Source organism: Palaemon carinicauda, chromosome 24 (assembly GCF_036898095.1).
Source record: "Palaemon carinicauda isolate YSFRI2023 chromosome 24, ASM3689809v2, whole genome shotgun sequence".
Classification (NCBI taxonomy): domain Eukaryota; kingdom Metazoa; phylum Arthropoda; class Malacostraca; order Decapoda; family Palaemonidae; genus Palaemon; species Palaemon carinicauda.
The window spans coordinates 16,056,282-16,078,893 of record NC_090748.1 but is presented as its reverse complement, the minus strand read 5'-3'; the positions used below and the strand labels follow the sequence as shown (position 1 = coordinate 16,078,893).

General features: G+C 43.3%; 1 protein-coding gene across 1 annotated transcript in view; it reads right to left on the bottom strand.

Moving 5' to 3' along the window:
* Positions 1-1,280: 1,280 nt before the first annotated feature.
* Positions 1,281-22,612, bottom strand: part of LOC137618102 (zinc finger protein 501-like) — a 70,272-nt gene continuing 48,940 nt past the window's right edge. The window contains exon 2 of the mRNA XM_068348089.1: positions 1,281-2,690. Coding sequence (XP_068204190.1) covers positions 1,532-2,494 — 963 coding nt within the window. The 5' untranslated portion in view covers positions 2,495-2,690 and the 3' untranslated portion in view covers positions 1,281-1,531. The remainder of the gene's footprint in view (positions 2,691-22,612) is intronic.

The window sequence follows — 22,612 nt, the reverse complement described above, 5'->3', positions numbered from 1 at the left end:
GAGAACAGTTGTGAATGTGGAGAGGCACAAAGAGGTGATCATGATCGTATTCGAGGCCTTTATCTCATAGATTGTCATCTCGTGAAGCTTAGAAGATTGTCTCGTGAAGACCACGAACGACAAGCAGCCTTCTTCATATGTACGCAAGGGGAAGGTATTCAATGCTTGTGCAAACCAGAAAACAGATCTTAGAAGTGAACCATCTCTGTATAACTCCTAGGAGGCTATCGTCTGCCATTTTGTGCACATGAAAAGCTCATCAAAACACCCAAGGATCGTCACTGTCAGGAGATGAATTAGAGCAAGACAGCATCTTGAGCAACAGCACCTGTGATTTGTCTCTTACAAGATTTGGCACTGCTAGCATGGGCCTGTGCCCTTGTACTGGCCCTCAACGCCTTCCCGAGGGAACGGTTTTGGCACAGTGCTGTTCCTCCCACAAAACCATGCAGAGTAACTAGACTGAGACTTTGGAGATTCAGAATTGTCAGTCAAGGATTTGGTTCTTGTCTCTGAAACTCTTCAACACAGAGAGAGAGAGAGAGAGAGAGAGAGAGAGAGAGAGAGAGAGAGAGAGAGAGAGAGAGAGAGAGAGAGAGAGAGAGAGAGAGAGACTGATAATCCAGGAAGGGGAATACCCTTCATCCCTCCACGGGGAGAGAAAGGCAAGAGGTACGTAAACATAATTCTTATCGTCTGGCATTCCTGGACCTCTACGAAGATGAAAGAAGGAAGAAATTGAAGTTCACCTTCTCTGGAGTCGTGTAGACTGATGATGACATTCTTGTAGGGCAAAACACAAGAGCTAGGCGATAAGTTCTTATCGCCTTCAGGCATTGAAGGGAAGAAGAAGAGGCCAGTGACCCTCCCTTTTACACTCAGCAGCCATCTGTTGACGGAGCACCGGTGATATTCATGGGAAACCTTTAGATACTACTACTACTAGCTGAAGTCATAATTGTATCAAAAGTCAAAAAGGTTTGTATGACGTATAGGAACAAATCAATATTAGAAGTTAAAATACAAAACAATTTTAGCATAATGATATATCAATTGATTGAAATTTCACAGTACCAAGATGATTAAAGAAGGATGCACCATAGTAATTCTGTCTCTCCTCCAACACATACAGCATAAGAGATCAGCAGACAAATGCACATAAAACACTCTTACTTTCGGTGGTCCAAATATTTCCTTTAATCATTTAATTTTCACAAACACTGTTCAGCTTTCTAGCTGTCAAATGTTCCTAAGCAACTAAAGATTAGAATAATTAGTGAGTTAGAGATACAGTACAACGAGGAGGTGCATAACTAGCTAACAAGAGATGACCCATCATAGTACAACATCACAAATTCCAATTAACTTATTTGTAAAAGTCCCATAAAGAATCCTCTGCAAAGGAACAGCATCCATTCTAGTTAATTAAACTAACAAGAGATAGTACAACTAGAGTCTAGCTAGTATAGATATCTAATCACTTTGTAACAGCATTGTCCTCTTTTCAAAAGAGAAGGACTTATCCACTTCCTTACAGATTTTCTCCACCACACATCTTCATATGACTTAAAAGACAAGATTTCCAAGTAAATGCTTCGTCACAGACACTGCACTTGAATGGCTTCTCTTCAGTGTGAATTCTAAAATGATTCCTGAGAGTACTTCTCTGAGAAAATGCTTTGTCACAAACACTGCACTTGAAAGGCTTCTCCCCTGTGTGAATTCTATAATGTTGTGTAAGACTACTTGTCTGAGAAAAGGATTTATCACAGACATTGCACTTATATGGCTTCTCCACAGTGTGAGTTCTATAATGTGTTGTAAGATGACTTTTCCGAGAAAATGCTTGGTCACAGGCACTGCATTTGAATGGCTTCTCCCCGGTATGAATTCTTTGATGTGCAGTCAGATTACTTTTTGCAGAAAACGCTTTGTCACAGACATTGCACTTGAATGGCTTCTCCCCAGTGTGAATTCTTAAATGTTTTATGAGAAAACTTTTCCCTAAAAACAGTTTGCCACATTCACTGCACTTGAGTGACCTCCTACTACTGTGATTTTTATAAGGTGCTTTAAGATCATCTTCTCTTTCTGGCTTTACTCTGAATTCTATTTCTGGCTCTTCTCTTAATTCTATTTCTGGCTCTACGTTGATTTCTATTTCTGGCTCTTCTCTGAATTCTATTTCTGGCTCTGCTCTAAATTCTGTTTCTGGCTTTCCTCCAAATTCTATTTCCGGCTCTGCTCCAAAACCTATTTCTGACTCTTCTCTGAATTCTATTTTTGGCTCTGCTCTGAATTCTGTTTCTGGCTCTGCTTTGACTTTCATTTCTGGATCAATGGAAAAAGAGTCATTATCAAAAAGACCAACACTGACAAAAAAATCATTATTTTCCAATTTGACTGCAGTGTGTGAAAACGAATCTTCCATTTCAGTTTTTATTGGAAATTCTAACGATTCAGAGTTCCTCATCTCTCTATCTCTGGATGACATCCTCTCCAATATTATCTTTAACAGTGTACAACTGTAAAGTTAATGCTAAACTTCATATTCTTTACATCAGTCTTAAAACAAGAACCAACATAGCCAATTCTTCCTTTTTTCCAGTCCTGTATCGCTTGCAGATATCTTCAGTAGTTTCCACAATCTTGCCAGAAGAGGTGAACGATTATCTCCTTTGGGATCAAATCTGAAATTATAGAGAATAACTATCATTGCAGGAGGGCAAGATGAAAAATGATATTTTAATTATAAAATAAATTTTTGAATATACTTACCCGGTGAATATATAATAGCTGAGCCTCTGGCGGCTCGACAGAAAACACACAAAAACTCGCGAGCGATCGCTATGAAGGTTGCGGGTGTGCCCACTAGCGCCAACTATCGGCCAGATACCGCATATACATGTAAACAGACCCAATTTTTCTCATCCCGCTGGGTCTCTATCGGGGAGGAAGGGGGGGCCTTTAATTTATATATTCACCGGGTAAGTATATTCAAAAATTTATTTTATAATTAAAATATCATTCTTAAATATTTAACTTAGCCGGTGAATATATAATAGCTGATTCACACCCATGGTGGTGGGTAGAGACCAGAGTTAATTAAGTTTACAGCGTATATGCTTAGAGTTTTTGACAGTTATATCATAACAAAACCTAAATATATAAAGGTACCTGGTAAGGAAGTCGACTTAGATGATTACTCTGCCTTATTAGTCTGTCTTCCTCACGAAGCCCAGCGATCCTCTTAGGATGCTGAAAGACTCCCAGAAGCTGAAGTATTAAGGGCTGCAACCCATACAACAGGACCTCATCAAACCACTAATCTGGGCGCTCTCAAGAAATGACTTTGACCACCCGCCAAATCAATCAGGATGCGAAAGGCTTCTTAGCCTTCCGTACAACCCAAAAAACAATATTAAAAACATTTCAAGAGACAGATTAAAAAGGATATTGGAATTAGGGTAATGTAGTGGTAGAACCCTCACCCACTACTGCACTCGCTGCAACGAATGGACCCAGTGTGTAGCAGTCCTCGTAAAGAGTCTGGACATCTTTTAAGTAAAATGACGCGAACACTGACTTGCTTCTCCAAAAAGTCGCGTCCATAATACTTTGCAGAGATTTATTTTGCTTGAAGGCCACGGAGGTTGCTATAGCTCTAACTTCGTGCGTCTTAACCTTAAACAAACATTGGTCTTTCTCATTCAAGTGAGAATGAGCTTCTCGTATTAAAAATCTGATAAAATATGACAAAGCATTCTTTGACATAGGCAATGATGGTTTCTTAACTGAGCACCATAATGCCTCAGATTTACCTCGTAATGACTTAGTACGAGCTAAATAGAACTTAAGAGCTCTAACAGGACATAATACTCTTTCCAGTTCGTTGCCTACGATCTCTGATAAGCAAGGAATATCAAAAGATTTAGGCCAAGGACGAGAAGGCAGTTCATTTTTGGCCAGGAAACCAAGTTGAAGTGAACAAGTGGCTTTTTCTGTAGAAAAGCCGATGTTCTTACTGAAGGCATGAAGTTCACTGACCCTTTTAGCCGAAGCCAAGCACACTAGGAAAAGTGTCTCGAGGGTGAGATCCTTCAGGGAGGCTGAATGTAATGGCTCAAACCTGTCTGACATGAGGAACCTTAGGACCACGTCTAAGTTCCATTCAGGAGTTGCCAAACGACGTTCCTTAGAGGTCTCGAAAGACTTGAGGAGATCTTGGAGATCTTTATTGTTGGAAAGATCTAAGCCTCTATGTCGAAAGACCGAAGCCAACATGCTCCTGTAGCCCTTAATCGTGGGAGCTGAAAGGGAGCGAACCTTTCTCAGATGTAAAAGAAAATCTGCGATTTGGGCTACAGAGGTACTGGACGAGGACACAGATGCTGACTTGCACCAGTCTCGAAAGACTTCCCACTTCGACTGGTATACTCTAATGGTAGAAGCTCTCCTCGCTCTTGCAATCGCACTGGATGCCTCCTTCGAAAAGCCTCGAGCTCTTGAGAGTCTTTCGATAGTCTGAAGGAAGTCAGACGAAGAGCGGGGAGGCTTTGATGGACATTCTTTACGTGGGGCTGACGTAACAGATCTACCCTTAGAGGAAGACTTCTTGGAAAGTCTACCAGCCATTGAAGTACCTCGGTGAACCACTCTCTCGCGGGCCAGAGGGTAGCAACCAACGTCAACCTTGTCCCTTCGTGAGAGGCGAACTTCTGCAGTACCTTGTTGACTATCTTGAATGGTGGGAATGCATATAAGTCCAGAAGAGACCAATCCAGTAGAAACGCGTCTATGTGGATTGCTTCTGTATCTAGGACTGGAGAGCAATAGATTGGTAACCTTTTGGTCAACGAGGAGGCAAAGAGGTCTATGGTGGGTTGACCCCAAGTAGCCCAAAGACTCTTGCCCACGTCCTTGTGGAGGGTCCATTCCGTGGGTATCACCTGACCCCTCCGACTGAGACAGTCTGCCAAGACGTTCAAGTCCCCCTGGATGAATCTCGTCAACAGGGAGATGCCTCGATTTCTTGACCATAAGAGAAGGTCCCTTGCGATCTCGAGCAGCGTGAAGGAGTGTGTGCCTCCTTGCTTGGAGATGTACGCTAAAGCTGTGGTGTTGTCTGAGTTGACCTCTACCACTTAGTTTCGAAGAAGCTTTCGAATATCATCAAGGCCAAGTGGACTGCTAATAGCTCCTTGCCGTTGATGTGCATGCTCTTCTGACTTGAGGTCCACAGACCCGAGCATTCCCGACCGTCCAGGGTCGCACCCCAACCCAAATCCGACGCGTCTGAGAACAACACGTGGTTTGGGTTCTTGACTGCTAGGGATAGTCCCTCTCTCAGACTGATATTGCTGTCCCACCATTTCAGGCATGCCTTTACTGGTTCGGAGACTGGGAATGATACCGTCTCTAACGTCTTGTCCTAGTTCCAGTGAGAGGCTAGATGGAACCGGAGAGGCAGAAGGTGTAGTCTCCCTAGTGAGACAAACTGCTCCAGGGATGAGAGAGTCCCTACGAGACTGTTCCAACTCCTGCCTGAACAAAGTTCTCTTTTCAGCATTAGTTGGACTTCGAGCAGGGCTTGTTCTATTCGGGTGGCAGACGGAAAAGCCCGAAAAAACTGGACTGCGAATCTCCATCCCCAAATATAGAATAATCTGGGATGGGATCAGTTGGGACTTTTAGGTTGACCAAAAGTCCCAACTCCCTGGCCAGACTCAACGTCCAATGTAGATCCTGCAGACAGCGAAGACTGGACGATGCTCTGAGAAGCCAGTCGTCCAAGTACAGGGAGGCTCGGATCCCCGATAGATGGAGGGATTTTGCCACATTCCTCATGAGCCTCGTAAACACGAGAGGAGCAGGACTGAGGCCAAAGCACAGGGCTCGAAACTGGTACCCCACATTCCTGTAAACAAACCTCAGAAACGGTTGGGAATCCGGGTGTATAGGAATGTGGAAGTATGCCTCCTGAAGGTCGAGAGAGACCATCCAGTCGCCTTCCATTAATGCTGTCAAGACAGCCTGGTAGACTTCATCGTGAAGTTTGTCTTGACAATGAACACATTGAGCGCACTTGCCTCTTACGTACTCCTGCAGTGAACATGGCTGCCAGATCATTGGAGCCATCCCTGAGGGACTTGTTCCTGCAGAGAACGTGGCTGTCAGATCATTGGAGCCATCCCTGAAAGCCTTGTTTATGCATGACATAATTGTACAGCAAAACTTCAAACGCTCGAAAAAAAACTCCTAACTTGAGATGGTCTAGCTCTGAAGTCGACCATAAAAACTTGGAGCGTCTCATGGCCAGGCGCCTGGTGATTAACCAGTCGCCTAGCAAACGTAAAGCTCTCTTAGAAGAGCGAGAGAGCACTAGCTTATAAAACAACGGCTTCGAAGTAGCTAGGCCTAGTGTAAACTCTGACGTTTAGGCGAACGAGGAGCAGCAGTTACAAAAAGATCCGGACAAAGATCCTTAAAAATCAGCATGATTTATTTAAAGTCCATAGAGGGCTGAGCAGCTTTAGGCTCCTCTCCGTCTGACAGAGTCCTCAAGGGAATATCAGTAGGAGGGGGAACAGCAACTTCCTCATCTGAAGGAACCTTGTCCGACAATAACCGAGTCTCAAGCAAGGGAGAGACCTGCCGTGGTGGCAATGCTTGACAAGCAGAGTCCATACGCAAAGGAGCAACAGTAGCAGTCAAGGACGCTATGTCATGTAACTGCTTAAAGGACTGACCAGTAACAACAACAGGTGCGGGAGGACGTTCGACGTCAACTCGAGACTGCCTTGACTGCTTAGACTGAGCAGTCAAAACAACTCTTGACTGCGGTGCTTGACGCTCAATGTCAAAACAAGTCAACTATGCTGGTTGGTGAACGTCCTGAACGTCAACAAGAGCAAGCGGCAGCGGCTGAACGTCCACAAGCGGCTGAGAGTCAACACAGGACTGCATCGAGTGAGGCTCTACAAAACACGATTGACGTGATTTTGTAACGTCAATGTCAACAGGACGAGCAAAGGCTCGTTTGGGGGGCTGACGGCCAAGATCTCGATCAGCTAAGCGGCGAGAATCATCGTGAACTTACTCAACAGAATAGTCCTCCATAAAAGAGGCAAGCTTATTCTGCATGTCTTGCCGTACAACCCATTTAGGATCAACGGGAATGGTTGCGGTAAGAGACGAGGGTAACGTCTGTGACTGCAAAACCTTGCCTACAAAAAGACTCTCGGAGCCTGTGTTACGCTTTTGTTTAGGCGGCGAGCAGTGTTCCGATGACTGCATAGGGTCAGAGCTGTCCTAATGGTTAAAACTAGGATGCTGGACCTGTCCTGAAAGGACTGACTTTCGCTTAAAGGGCCTCGAAACCTTGTTCCACGGTTTCTTATGCAAAAAGCCTTCGGATGACGAGGAGAAAATCGTCTCACTCGTCTTATGGTAGGGGCGGTGTTGATGAGACACGCCTGAAACCATAGAGGGAACGTCTGTTCGCTGATCAAGTCCTCTCGAACCCATAAGTCGTACGACATTACTTCTCCCCTGGGCTTGGGAGCTTGCAAGAGGTCTCGGACTAGGCGAACGACAGGCACGAACAGACGAACCCTCGGTCGCAACACTTTGCGCAATTATCACTTTATCACTACGATTTTCTGTTTTGCACTTACTTCACTAAAATCGAATTTTTCAACAATTCACATTAGGTATGAATAAAACTGATTTCTACCTGAAGCACGCAATTCTACCCTCATCAAAAGGCTATAATTGCGAAATCAGTCGTATAATGTAAGCATATTAATACAAGCAAAAAACAGTAAACATATATTAAGATAAAAAGATCAGTGGCTGGGAAGGAGACTAAACACTAGTTCATTCAAAACTACGTTTTCAATCTCTCACCGTACAGTGCCTTGGGACGAGAATAAAAACTAAAAACGTTTTATCCTTTCTCCCCGTACAGAGACTAGGGACGAGAGTAAAAAACTGACTCGAGAACAACGTTACTCGCTTGGGACGAGAATAAAGATCGGAACGTTCTCTCTTCCTCTCTCTCTCTCCGTCTCTCTCTCTCTCTCTCTCTCTCTCTCTCTCTCTCTCTCTTGATTTCGCACCGAAGAGAAGAGCCCACTTACCTTTCGTCAATAAACAGGTTATTTGACCAAAGGAAAAAACTGAAAGGTTTTTCAATTAACAAGTTCCTTTAAAATAGTATTTAAAACATTTAAGCTTTGAAAGAAGAATGAACAAAACGTCAGAATCGATTTACTCTTTCTGCAAAGTGAAACCGTGATTCTCTCTCTCTCTATCATAACGATAGAGCGCAAACTGCGTAGCATAAATAAACTAAACGTTAGTTCATCTTTGAAACAGTACGAAGACTATTCAAAGAAAATCTTTCATGAAATATCTACTAAAAAATATTCATTTAATAAGTTTTAAATCATTTGCTCTGTAAAAGTTATTTACGATTGAAAGGGCTCAACGTTGTTTAACTTCGGTTTCCAAGTTAGGACCGCCTACTCTCGGATTAGAGGAGGAATAGGAAAGGTCGCATATAAACAAATCATTAAAATTTATCTTGATGTTTATTATAAATGTAAAGCTAATCGAAGAGGCCTAATAAAGGCGGTTGAGATATAAAATATATAGAGGAAAATCTATAATTAATTTATAACGTGATAAGATAATTGCTAAAAGCCTAAAACACCCTTCCGTACTAAGGGAAGGGTCGGCCATTTAAAAGTCAAAGAAAGTCCAAAAAACAATCCAAAGTCATCAAAAATTAAATCTATCCAAAAACGAGTTCAAGATTTAAGTTGAAGATAAAACACCTGCACTGCGAAAGCTCAAACCAAAAGGAAGTACTTCACCAAATATGTTGAGAAAACTCCAGGTTATACAGCGAGTATTGATACGTCTTGTCGTTAAGGCCGACAGAGAAAAAATTGAGTCTGTTTACATGTATATGCGGTATCTGGATGATAGTTGGCGCTAGTGGGCACACCCGCAACCTTCATAGCGATCGCTCGCGAGTTTTTGTGTGTTTTTTCTGTCGAGCCGCCAGAGGCTCAGCTATTATATATTCACCGGCTAAGTTAAATATTTAAAATGTAGTTTTTTTAAAATAAGATGACAATTTTTTAACTAAAATAAATATGGCAAATTTGGACGCAATTTTAATTTTTCATAACTACACAAACCTGAGCTCTTTTTTACTATGGATATATTGATCTGGCATAGCTGGAATCTAGCCCTAAGCAGGTAGTAAACCAGCCAGCCAACTCAAACTCGCCCAGTGTGTTACGTTACTTTTGGTTGCATGCAGGATTTTTAGGAGGACATGTGATGGTATGACAAGTATGAGCAAAGAGCTCAAGTTTGTATTAGGAAAAATGTTATTTTCATTAGTAAAATAAATTTTTGAATATACTTACCCGGTGATCATATAGCTGTCAGCTCTGCTGCCCGACAGAAAAACCTAAGGACAAAATACGCCAGCGATCGCTATACAGGTGGGGGTGTACATCAACAGCGCCATCTGTCGAGCAGGTACTCAGGTACTCAAGTACTCCATGTCAACACAGAACCAATTTTCTCCTCTGCCCACTGGGTCTCTATTGGGGAGGAAGGGAGGGTCCTTTAATTTATGATCACCGGGTAAGTATATTCAAAAATTTATTTTACTAATGAAAATAACATTTTTCAATATTAAACTTAGCCGGTGATCATATAGCTGATTCACACCCAGGGGGGTGGGTAGAGACCAGCATTACATATTGACATTATTATGAGCTAAGTATTTTGTTTTTCATTTTAGCAGTTATTCAAAATAACAAACATAAAATAAATAAGTACCTGGTAAGGAAGTCGACTTGAACAATTACTCTGCCTTTTTAAGTACGTCTTCCTTACTGAGCCTCGCGATCCTCATAGGATGCTGAGCGACTCCTAGGAGCTGAAGTATGAAGGGTTGCAACCCATACTAAAGGACCTCATCAAAACCTCTAATCTAGGCGCTTCTCAAGAAATGACTTTGACCACCCGCCAAATCAAGTAGGATGCGAAAGGCTTCTTAGCCTTCCGGACAACCCAAAAACAATAATAAAACATTTCAAGAGAAAGATTAAAAAAGGTTATGGAATTAGGGAATTGTAGTGGTTGAGCCCTCACCCACTACTGCACTCGTTGCTACGAATGGTCCCAGAGTGTAGCAGTTCTCGTAAAGAGACTGGACATTCTTAAGATAAAAAGACGCGAACACTGATTTGCTTTTCCAATAGGTTGCGTCGAATATACTTTGCAGAGATCTAATTTGTTTAAAGGCCACGGAAGTTGTGACAGCTCTAACTTCGTGTGTCCTTACCTTCAGCAAAGCTTGGTCTTCTTCATTCAGATGGGAATGAGCTTCTCGTATTAACAGTCTGATAAAATAGGATAAAGCATTCTTTGACATAGGCAAAGATGGTTTCTTAACTGAACACCATAAAGCTTCAGACGGGCCTCGTAAAGGTTTTAAACAGAACTTAAGAGCTCTTACAGGACATAAGACTCTTTCTAGTTCATTTCCAAGCATACGATAAGTTTGGAATATCGAACGATATTGGTCAAGGCCGAGAAGGCAGCTCGTGTTTGGCTAGAAAACCAAGTTGTAGAACATGTAGCCGTTTCGGATGAGAATCCGATGTTCTTGCTGAAGGTATGAATCTCACTGACTCTTTTAGCTGTGGCTAAGCATATCAGGAAAAGAGTCTTAAAGGTGAGATCTTTCAGGGAGGCTGATTGTAGAGGTTCGAACCTGTCTGACATAAGGAATCTTAGTACCACGTCTAAATTCCAACCAGGTGTAACCAAACGACGCTCCTTCGTGGTCTCAAAAGACTTAAGGAGGTCCTGTAGATCTTTATTGTTGGAAAGATCTAAGCCTCTGTGACGGAAGACTGATGCCAACATGCTTCTGTAACCCTTGATATTGGGAGCTGAAAGAGATCTTTCTTTCCTCAGATATAAGAGAAAGTCAGCTATTTGAGTAACAGAGGTACTGGTCGAGGATACGGATACTGACTTGCACCAGTTTCGGAAGATTTCCCACTTCGATTGGTAGACTCTAAGGGTGGATGTTCTCCTTGCTCTAGCAATCGCTCTGGTTGCCTCCTTCGAAAAGCCTCTAGCTCTCGAGAGTCTTTCGATAGTCTGAAGGCAGTCAGACGAAGAGCGTGGAGGCCTTGGTGTACCTTCTTTACGCGTGGCTGGCGTAGAAGGTCCACCCTTAGGGGAAGCGTTCTGGGAACGTCTACTAGCCATCGAAGTACCTCGGTGAGCCATTCTCTCGCGGGCCAGAGGGAAGCAACTACCGTCAACCTTGTCCCTTCGTGAGAGGCGAACTTCTGCAGTACCTTGTTGACAATCTTGAACGGAGGGAATGCATATAGATCTAGATGTGACTAATCTAGTAGAAAGGCATCTATATGAACTGCTGCTGGGTCCGGGATTGGTGAGCAAAATATTGGGAGCCTCTTGGTCATCGAGGTTGCGAAGAGATCTATGGTTGGCTGGCCCCAGGTGGCCCAAAGTCTCTTGCAAACATCCTTGTGGAGGGTCCATTCTGTTGGAATTATTTGTCCCTTCCGACTGAGACAATCTGCCATGACATTCAAGTTGCCTTGGATGAACCTCGTTACTAGTGAAATGTCTAGACCTTTTGACCAGGTGAGGAGGTCCCTTGCGATCTCGTACCATGTCAGAGAGTAGGTCCCTCCTTGCTTGGAGATGTACGCCAAAGCCGTGGTGTTGTCCGAGTTCACCTCCACCACTTTGCCTTGAAGGAGACACCTGAAGCTTTTCCAGGTCAGACGTACTGCCAGTAGCTTCTTGCAGTGAAATGCATTGTCCTTTGACTCGAGTTCCATAATCCCGAGCATTCCCTACCGTCTAATGTCGCACCCCAGCCTACGTCCGATGCGTCCAAGAAGAGAACGTGGTTGGGAGTCTGAACAGTCAGGGGCAGACCCTCTCTAAGGTTGATATAGTCCTTTCACCAAGTCAGACCAGACTTTATCTTTCCGGAAACCGGGATCGAGACCGCTTCTAGCGTCTTGTCCTTTTTCCAGTGAAAAGCTAGATGGTATAGAAGAGGACGGAGGTGTAGTCTTCCTAGTGACACAAATTGATCTACGGATGACAGGGTCCCTACCAGACTCTACCACAGCCTGACTGGGCAGCGTTCCTTCTTCAGCATCTTCTGGATGGATAGCAGGGCTGGGGGTTGATCGTCTTGTTCAGCAACGTCCTCATCAGAGGGTTCCTCATCCGAAACTGATGAGGAAACGGCAACGGAGTGGGCAACGTCTGACTCGCTGAATCCGGTCGCACTGGTGGATGCGTGACGGAGCCGGACGCAATATCATGGCACTGCTGCACAGTCTGTGAACTGTCAACAACCATGGGTGCGCGAGGAAGTACAGCGTCAACCCGAAACTGTCTAGACTGTCTGAGTTGTGCAGTCAACACCCTACCGGGTTGCTGAGGTTGACGCACTGCGTCACAACAAGTCACCTCTGCTGGTTGTTGAACGTCTTCCTAGTGACACTGAACGTCAACAACCACCTCCGAGCGTCGCTTAACGTCAACGTGCGACTGGCAACCCACACTGGGTCGCATCGGTGGAGGAACCCCCTCAACTGGCAGACGCGAGTAGGATACCTCAGCGTCAACAGGGCGCACAACCCACCGGTTGGAAGGTTGTTGGCCAGAAGGTTCTTCTCCGTATTAAAGTCCTCTATCAAGGACACAAGCTTGGACTGCATGTCTTGCAGCAAAGCCTATTTAGGGTCTACGGGAGCAGGTGTGGCAACAGACGGGGTTAGCGACTGAGGCGGAACCATTTACCATCCCTGGAAGCCTTGTTATGTGTGACATAATAGTACAGCAAAACTTCAAAGGCTCGCAAAAGTTGAGAAGTTGACCTGTAAACAACTTGGAGTGTCTCCTGGCTAGGCGCCAGGGCGAGTCTACCAGAATTGAGAAGTTTATCTGGGCAGAGACATGAACTCCCAAGCCGAGAACTTCTCTCGTGTCCTATCAGACTCTCGCTCTATAAGCCAGTTTAAAAGAAGGGAAATCAAAGGCTGTATCCCTAAAACTCCTCCTGGTGCAAAAACCAGTCGCCTAGCCAACGTAACGCTCTCTAGGAGAGCGAGAGAGCACTAGCTTAACAACAACGGCTTCGAAGTAGCTAGGCCTAGTGTAAGTTCTGACGTTAGGCGAACGAGGAGCAGCAGTTACAAGATCCGGACGAAGATCCTTAAAAAATCATCATGATTTAATTAAAGTCCATAGGAGGCTAAGCAGCTTAAGGCTCCTCTCCAAATGACAGAGTCCTCAAAGGAATATCAGTAGGAGGGAGAACAGCACTTTCTCATCTACAGGAACCTTGTCCGAGAAAAGCTAGGTTATCTCAGTGAGGGTCTCACTGGTGCATTAGCAGCAGACCAGAAGGCAACGTTATGTAACTGCTTGACAGTCTGTGAACTGTCAAAAACTGAACTGTCAACCACAACAGGTGCGTGAGGACATACAGCACTGGTGCATTAGTAGCAGACCAGAAGGCAACGTCATGTAACTGCTTGACAGTCTGTGAACTGTCAAAAACTGAACTGTCAACCACAACAGGTGCGTGAGGACATACAGCACTGGTGCATTAGTAGCAGACCAGAAGGCAACGTCATGTAACTGCTTGATAGACTGTGAACTGTCAACAACTGAACTGTCAACCACAACGGGAGCGTGAGGACATACAGTGTTCACTCGAGACTACTTTGACTGTCTATACTGAGCAGTCAAAACAACTCTAGAATGCGGAGGTTGACGCACCGCGTCAAAACACGGCAGCTTAACTCCACCCTCCTGTTGTTGTGGTAGCACACGAACATCAACGGAGGGTTCCGTGCGTCTGTGAACGTCAGCATGTGTCTGGCAGGGTCGACTGCGCATGGGTGGAGGAGCTCTCACAGCTGGAGTGTGGGAGCAGGCAGCCTCAGCGTCTGCTGGGCGCACAACCGTGGAAGGTTGTAGGCTAACGGGTGCAGCGTCAACCTTCTCCGCACGATACTCCTGCATAACAGCAGCTAACTGAGTCTGCATAGACTGCAGCAAAGACCACTCAGGGTCTACAACAGCTGGTGCGGCAACAGACGGAGTTACTGCCTGTTGCGGTACCGCTTTGCCTCTCTAAGGAGGTGAGCAGTCGTCGGAAGACTGCAGCGAGTCCGAACTGACCCAGTGGCTACAACTGGGCAGTTGGACTTGCGCGGAAGGGACCGACTTGCACTTAATAAGCTGCGAGACCTTGGTCCATGGTTTCTTACGAGAAACCTCTTCCGCAGACGAGAAGTAAATGGGCTCTCTCGTCTTTGTGTGGGTGGGGCGATCTTGGGTAGATACGCCCGAAACCACGGAGGGAAACGTCTGTTCGTTGATCAAGGCCTGACGAACCCATAAGTCGTTCGACATTACTTCTCCCCTGGGCTTGGGAGCTTGCAAGAGGTCCCGGACTAGGTGAACGACAGGCACGAACAGACGAACCCTCGGACGCAACACTGTAACACTTTGCGCATATCACTTTATCGATTTTCTGTTTTGCACTTATTTCACTGAAATCGAAACTTTTACTGATTTCTACCTGAAACACGCAATTCTACCCTTCATTAAAAGGTAGTAATTGCGAAAACAGTCGTATAATGCAACTCATTAATACTAGCAAAAACAGAAAACATATAAGGATAAAGAATTCAGTGGCTGGGAAAGAGACTAAACACTAGTTCAATTAAACTACGTTTACAATCTCTCACCGCACATAGCCTGGGGACAAGAATAAAACCCTAGAAACGTTTTACCTTCTTCCCCGTACAGCGACTAGGGAGGAGAGTGACACGAGAACAACGTTACCCGCTTGAACGGAACGTTTTATTTTTTCCTCTCTCTCCCTCCGTCTCTATCTATCTCTCTCTTTCTCTCTTGATTTCGCACCTGAGAGAAGAGCCCAATTATATATCGTCAAAAAAAAAACATGTTATATGGCTGAAGGAAAAAACTGAAAGGTTTTCCAAATAAAAAGTTCCTTTAATTTAGAATTTAAACTATTTAAGTTAAGAAAGAATGAACGAAACGTCAGAATCGATTTACTCTTACTGCAAAGTGAAACCGTGATACAAACTCTCTCTATCGTAACGATAGAGCGCATGTTGAACGTCCTGAACGTCAACAACTGCGTAGTCTAAAAAAAAAAAACTAAACGTTAGTTCATCTTTGAAAAAGTACGAAGACTATCAAAGAAATTCTTTCATAAAACATTAAATTTAAAAAGTTATAAATTCTTTAAAGGCTAAATACGATATAACGGGCTCAACGTTGATTAACTTCGGTTCCAAGTTAAGACCGCCTACTATCAGGAAAGGTCGCAAATAAACAAAACATAAAAATTTCTTTTTATATGTTTATAATAAATGGAAAGTTAATCGAAGAGGCCTAATAAAGGCGGAGAGATATAAAATATATAGATCTATAACGTGTTAAGCAAAATTACTAAAAACCTAAACACACTTCCGTCTAAGGGAAGGGTCGGCCATTTAAAAGTGAAAGAGAGTCCATACTCTCTTAGTCACCATAATTAAATCTATCCAAAACGAGTTCAAGTTTTGAGATGAAGATAAAACCCCAGCATAGCGAAAGCTCAAAACTAGAATAGTGTACTTCACCAAATAGTTGTGAAAACAAATCCAGTTAGTAACAGCGTATTTTAGTAGGTCTTGCCAGTGGCACGACAGAGAGAAAATCGGTTCTGTGTTGACATGGAGTACTTGAGTACCTGCTCGACAGATGGCGCTGTTGATGTACACCCCCACCTGTATAGCGATCGCTGGCGTATTTTGTCCTTAGGTTTTTCTGTCGGGCAGCAGAGCTGACAGCTATATGATCACCGGCTAAGTTTAATATTGAAAAATGAAAATTACAGTACTTCCAAATTTGTCGTACAAACCGTTCAATCTTTAATATGGAAACTCACCCTTAACTGGGTGGAAGGCTGAGACCCGGCTGGCTGGGAACTTGACTCGGGGTGCAACTCTGAGCTTGCTCGAACGTGAGAGAGGAACCTTGACACCTCATGAACTGTCCGTTAGGTAAGTAAGGGAGTTGACGACCTGAGCAATCATGGTGAATGAGTGGAAACTAAGCACTGTGACTTGGTCAGGTAAGGATAAAGTGTGTTGAGTATGCCTCCATACATAAATCAAGACAATACCTCACTCCCCCTCGCAGGAAGAATGGGGGGACATAACAAAAATAAATGACATATTTTAGACCACACAAAAGAAACGGTATTTACCTACAGTTGGAATTAGGCCAACTTGCAGAGTCCTCCAGATACTGTGCCCAAGGGAGGGGAAGATGAAGAAAGAAAAGGCCAGTTATTCTATCCATTCATCCCAGACTAACACTGGGTAACGTATGTCCCTGATAGACTTCTACTTGTTCTGTAAGGGAGTTGAGGTAGCTATACCACTTGTTGAGCAACCCCCACAGGACCCAGAGAGAAAGCATCTAAGCTCCTGTGGTTTACATTTTGCAGGTAGTGGGCTGTAGAGGTGGTCAGATATTGCCAGACACCCGCTTGTAGGACCCGCACCACAGAGAAGTTCTGTTTTAATGCTAGAGACGTGCTTACACCCATAACATCATGCGCTCTGGGTCTACAACTGTATTGTAGAGAGTCAGGATTCAGAGAGCAATCAATAACCTGCCAAATCAAATTCATGTAGAGATAGTATTCAATGTAACTCTCCTTTTGACCATGCCGTGCTAACAAACAAATATTTGACATGGTGGTGAGCTCCTGATATGTGTTTGAGACATTGTGTTGTCATCCATCAACACCACGGAGTGGCCTAAAAGGAGGTGTTGGAAGTGCTTGACAGCTTGAAAGGCTGCTTTCCTCTCTAGGATGTTTATGTGGCACTGACAGTTGGCATTGGACCACAGCCCGGAGGTCATGTGCTGCAACAGGTGAGCCCCCAACCCTTCTTTTGACACATCTGTTAAGAGCATCAAATCCAGAGGAGGAGGAGAGAAAAGGTCTGATCCCCTGAGATGGTTGGTATCTGCTACCCACCAACTCAGGTCTCTTTCTGCTCCAATCCTACCGGAACCTGAAGGTCCGGAGAATTCCTGTGTTGTGACCAAAAGGATTTTAGTTGCCACTGGAGAACAAATGTGCACATAGAAATTGAGCACAAGATACTCCAGGGAGGTTAGATATCCCAACAGGCAAAGCCACCTATGTGCCTGCATCGAGTCTTGCAAGAGGAAGGGGTGGCCCACTTCCTTGAATCTCTCTATTCTACTTCGGGACAGAAAAACCTTGCCATTTTTAGTTGTTTATTCGCATTCCAAGATATACCAGTTCTTGTGCAGGTTGGAGAGAGTAATTCTCAAAACTTATAACTATCCCCAGGTAAAGACTGAAAGCAAGATGTTTGTTTCGGTGTGGAAGGGTCTCCACAGAGTTTCCGAGAATAAACCAATAATCTAAATGGCAAAGGAGACACATGACCATGGCATGGGCCCAAGTTGATACTATGGTGATTTTATATGTACAGTATACTAAATATACGTATGTTGTATTACAAAACTTGTGAAAACGGCTTATTTTTTCAAGTATGTTGATGTAAAACTAGAACAATTCATTTTTTATATATGTTAATGTGATTGTGACGCGAAAATATCAGTGTTCTTCTACGAGAGTTCTAGATTCTACCTTGGCGTCAGCCATCTGATGGGAGAGAGCTATAAAGTGCAAGATGATTCAAGAATGAGCCCGTTGCATGGCATCATGTTGCGTAATGCCGGTCATGGCAGCTTCTCATCTGTCAGGAATATTCAGGAGCATTGGTCCCCCTTATATAAAGGACAGGTGCCAAGCGAGAGGAGGAGAGTAGAATAATACACAGCTGGTGTTTGGAGACTTTTTTCAGCTACACCCTCTGTGACTCTGAAATATAGTGACTACACACAACGATAGAGTATCTTGAAGAAGACAAAGAAGTTTGAAACTTTTGACACTCATCATCAGAAGCCGTGTTCCTGCATTTCAACTTTTATATCTAAAACTAAGCAACGTCATTTGCCCCTCACTACAAAGAAGTTTATGAAGTCACCTCAATACCTACTTCATTATAAGAATTCATATTCAGTATACAGTATTGTTATTCAGTACAACTTCTGAGGATGTAAGGACCATTAAGAGCCAACTATCCGAGTCTTCTTGCTCAGTTTGTCTGTAGGGATTTTTTCTTACCGGAATGAATTGGGCTGACAGGGTGATTGAATTGCCTTCGGTTCATCATGGTATTTCCATGGATACTTGTTAGGTAGCTGTGAAAAAGTTCTTCCTTGTTTGTTTAGATATGCCACCACCATTGTGTTGTCATCCATCAACACCACAGAGTGGCCTGAAAGGTGTTGGAAGTGCTTGAGAGCTAGAAAGGCTACTTTCATCTCAAGGAGGTTTATGTGGCACTGATGGTTGGCATCGGACCACAGCCCGGAGGTCATGTGCTACAACAGGTGAGCCCCCAACCCTTCTTTTGACACATCTGTTAAGAGCATCAAATCCGGAGGAGGAGAGAAAAGGTCTAATCCCTTGAGATGGTTGGTATCTGCTACCCACCAACTCAGGTCTCTCTTCTGCTCCAATCCTACAAGAACCTGAAGGTCCGGAAAATTCCTGTGTTGCAACCAAAAGAATTTTAGTTGCCAGTGGAGAACAAACGTGCAGATGGACGTTGAGCACAAGATGCTCCAGAGAGGTTAGATGTCCAAACAGGCAAAGCCACCTATGTGCCTGCATCGAGTCTTGCAAGAGGAAGGGGTGGCCCACTTCCTTGAATCTCTCTACAGTAATGCCTCACAACACAAAATTAATTTGTTCTGGAGTGGCTTTCGTAAAGTGATTTTTTTCGTGTTGTGAGTCACATTTCTAATGCAAATTGCCTAATTCATTCCAAAACCTACAAAACACCACATTAAATCTCATAATAAAGCTACAGTACAACCATAATGAAATACTGTACAGCCAAATGAATTCAATATACTTAAACTATCCCTTGCAAAAGTTATCTGGCCGTCGGATTAGTGAACCCTCGTTTATCGCGGTAGATAGGTTCCAGACGCGGCCGCGATAGGTGAAAATCCGCGAAGTAGTGACACCATATTTACCTACTTATTCAACATGTATATTCAGACTTTTAAAACCTTCCCTTGTACGTAGTACTGTTAACAAACTACCCTTTAATGTACAGAACACTTAATGCATGTACTACAGTACCCTAAACTAAAACAGGCACAAATATTAAAGGCAATTTTATATCATGCGTTTCCTAAACACGCTAAAAAGCACGTTAAAAAATGGCAACAAATGTTTTGTTTACATTTATCTCTGATCATAATGAAGAAACAAACTGGAGGTAGAGCTTTGCTTATTACCCAGACATATTTCCCATACTATTCCCTTAGAACTACATCACATCTTCCTACTTTAGATATACACTATATATATATATATATATATATATATATATATATATATATATATATATATATATATATATATATATGTGTGTGTGTATATATATATATATATATATATATATATATATATATATATATATATATATATATATATATATATATATATATATATATATATATATATATATATATATATATATATATATATATATATATATATATATCAGTGGAACCTCTACATCCGAATTTTCCAACATCCGAAGTAAAATTCGAGCAAATTTTTGACTCTACACCCGAATTTTATTTCGACACACGAAGTAGCAATTTTCGTCGTACCGGTTGTATCCGAATTTTTCGACACGCGAAGTACAATTCGAACACGTTCCGACTCTACACCCGAATGTTTTTTTCGACACCCGAAGTAAACAATACTCGTACGCGTAGTCGGTGCTCATAGCGCCTGAAGTGTTTTTTATTTCCGCCGATAGAAGGCAGCACATCGACCTCGGAGGGACGCTCAATTAGCGCGGCTTGGGTCAGTCCTCTGTTCTCGTCGGCTTCTTGCGGTTGTGCTCTTTGCGTTGTGTTATTAACTGTGAATTAATCGTGATTTTTTACGTGATTCCATTAACGATAATTTACGTAAATCATGGGTCCAAAAAGGCTTAGTTTTGCCAGTGGTAGTGGTAGTGGTGAGAAAAGGAAGAAGGAAATGCTTTCTATAGAAATTAAGCAGGAAATTATTGAAAAACATGAGCGTGGCATCCGCGTGAGTGAACTTGCTAAACAGTATGGCCGTAATATGTCGACGATCTCGACAATCCTTAAACAGAAGGAAGCTATTAAAGCAGTGAAACCTTCTAAGGGGATCACTATAATTTCCAAACGCCGTACCCCTATCATAGAAGAGATGGAACGACTTCTACTAGTGTGGATTAAGGATAGAGAGATCGTTGGCGACACCATCACCGAAACCGTTATCTGCGAGAAGGCGCACGCCATCTTTACGGACTTGAAGGAGGAGAGCTCTGTGGGTGATGCTGGGGAGAGTTCAACCGAGCCTTCCTCAGATGATTTCAAGGCATCTCGTGGCTGGTTCGAGAAATTTAAGAAACGGTCCGGGATTCATTCAGTTGTTCGCCACGGAGAGGCTGCTAGTGCGGACACAAAGGCTGCAACTGACTTTGTTAAGAAATTCGAAAATATCGTAAAGGAAGAAGGCTACGTAGAGCAGCAGGTGTTCAATTGTGATGAAACCGGGCTGTTTTGGAAGAAGATGCCGAGTCGAACCTACATCACTGCTGAAGAAAGAGAAGAAATTGCCTGGGCATAAGCCAATGAAGGATCGGTTGACTCTTGCTCTATGTGCCAACGCTAGCGGGGACTTTAAAGTCAAGCCCTTGCTTGTTTACCATTCGGAGAACCCTAGGGCCTTTAAAGCACACAACGTCGATAAGGATCAGCTTCATGTTTTCTGGCGATCCAACTCGAAGGCCTGGGTCACTAGGCAATTCTTTGTGCAATGGGTAAACCAAGTTTTCGGTCCTTCTGTGAAGAAGTATCTTCATGAGCAGAAATTGCCTTTAAAGTGCCTGCTATGCCTTGACAATGCACCCGCTCACCCCCTTGGACTTGAAGATGATATCTTCGATGAATTCAAGTTCATAAAGGTGCTGTATCTTCCACCAAATACCACCTCTATCCTCCAGCCCATGGACCAGCAAGTCATCTCTAATTTTAAGAAGCTGTACACCAAGCACTTATTCAAGCAGTGCTTTAATGTCACGCAAAGCACCAACTTAACTTTGCGTGAATTTTGGAGGGGCCACTTCAATATCGTGCACTGCTTAAAGATCATTGATCAGGCTTGGGTGGGATTAACTCGACGGACCCTCAATTCTGCATGGAAGAAGCTGTGGCCTGATGCAGTTTCTCCCCGAGATTTCGAGGGTTTTGACCCCGAACCTGATCCCGTGGTCGGTGCAGCGAAAGCCGTAGAGGAAATAGTCTCCCTTGGCAAGTCCATGGGTCTGGAGGTCAACGCAGATGACGTTACGGAACTCGTCGCCGAACATCACGACGAACTGACGACGGATGAGCTCAAGGAACTCCATGCTATGTCGGAGCACATGAGTGATGACGAGGAAGAGAGCGAGGAGGTAGAACATGTGTTAGGTTCAGCGCAAATAAAAGAGGTGTTAGGAAAATATCAAGACGTGGTCGACTTCGTCGACAAATACCATCCAAAGAAATTGCAGGTTTGTCGTGTAGTTTCTCAATTCGATGATGTTTGCCTAACGCACTTTCGAAACATTCTGAAAAGCCGCACGAAGCAATTATCTATCGATGCTTTCTTTAAAAAAACTGCGAAGCGAACTCGCGATGAAGAGGATGTAAGTGAACCGAAGAAAACGGCAAAGAGTGAAGAGGAAGAAAGTGAAACACAGAAAACGGAAAAGAGTGAAGCAAAAGAAATTCAGTCAATTTTAAATGTAAGTGATAGTGATTAAAATTACGTAATCATCAAAAAGAAAAAAAGAAAATGTAAAAAAAAATATAAAATATAAAAATAAAAAAAAAATAAGCTAAGTTATGTTATAGTTCACTTAGTGTAAGTTAGAATAAGTTACGGTAGTGTTACGTTTATCGTAGTTAACCTCTCTACCTCCTCGCCGTCCGTCCGTCTCCTCTCTCCTCTCTGCGTAGCGAAGACGAACAACACCTGCGCTGGAGTTTCTAAGGTAAAGTGACGCTAAAAACCCGTTTCTTATTTATCATTTTTTGCTAATTCTTCTTATTTACATGTCTATTCTTCTTATTTACATGTCTATTATCTAATTTAGTGTTCATTATTCTCATGGGAAAGTTATGTGTAGTAGTTTATTAAGAAGTTATCATAGGTTTTTGGGCTCAACCACGGATTAATCCTATTTCAATGTATTCTTATGGGAAAATTCGTTTCGACATCCGATCAATTTCTACATCCGAAGTTGGTTCTGGAACGGATTAAATTCGTATGTAG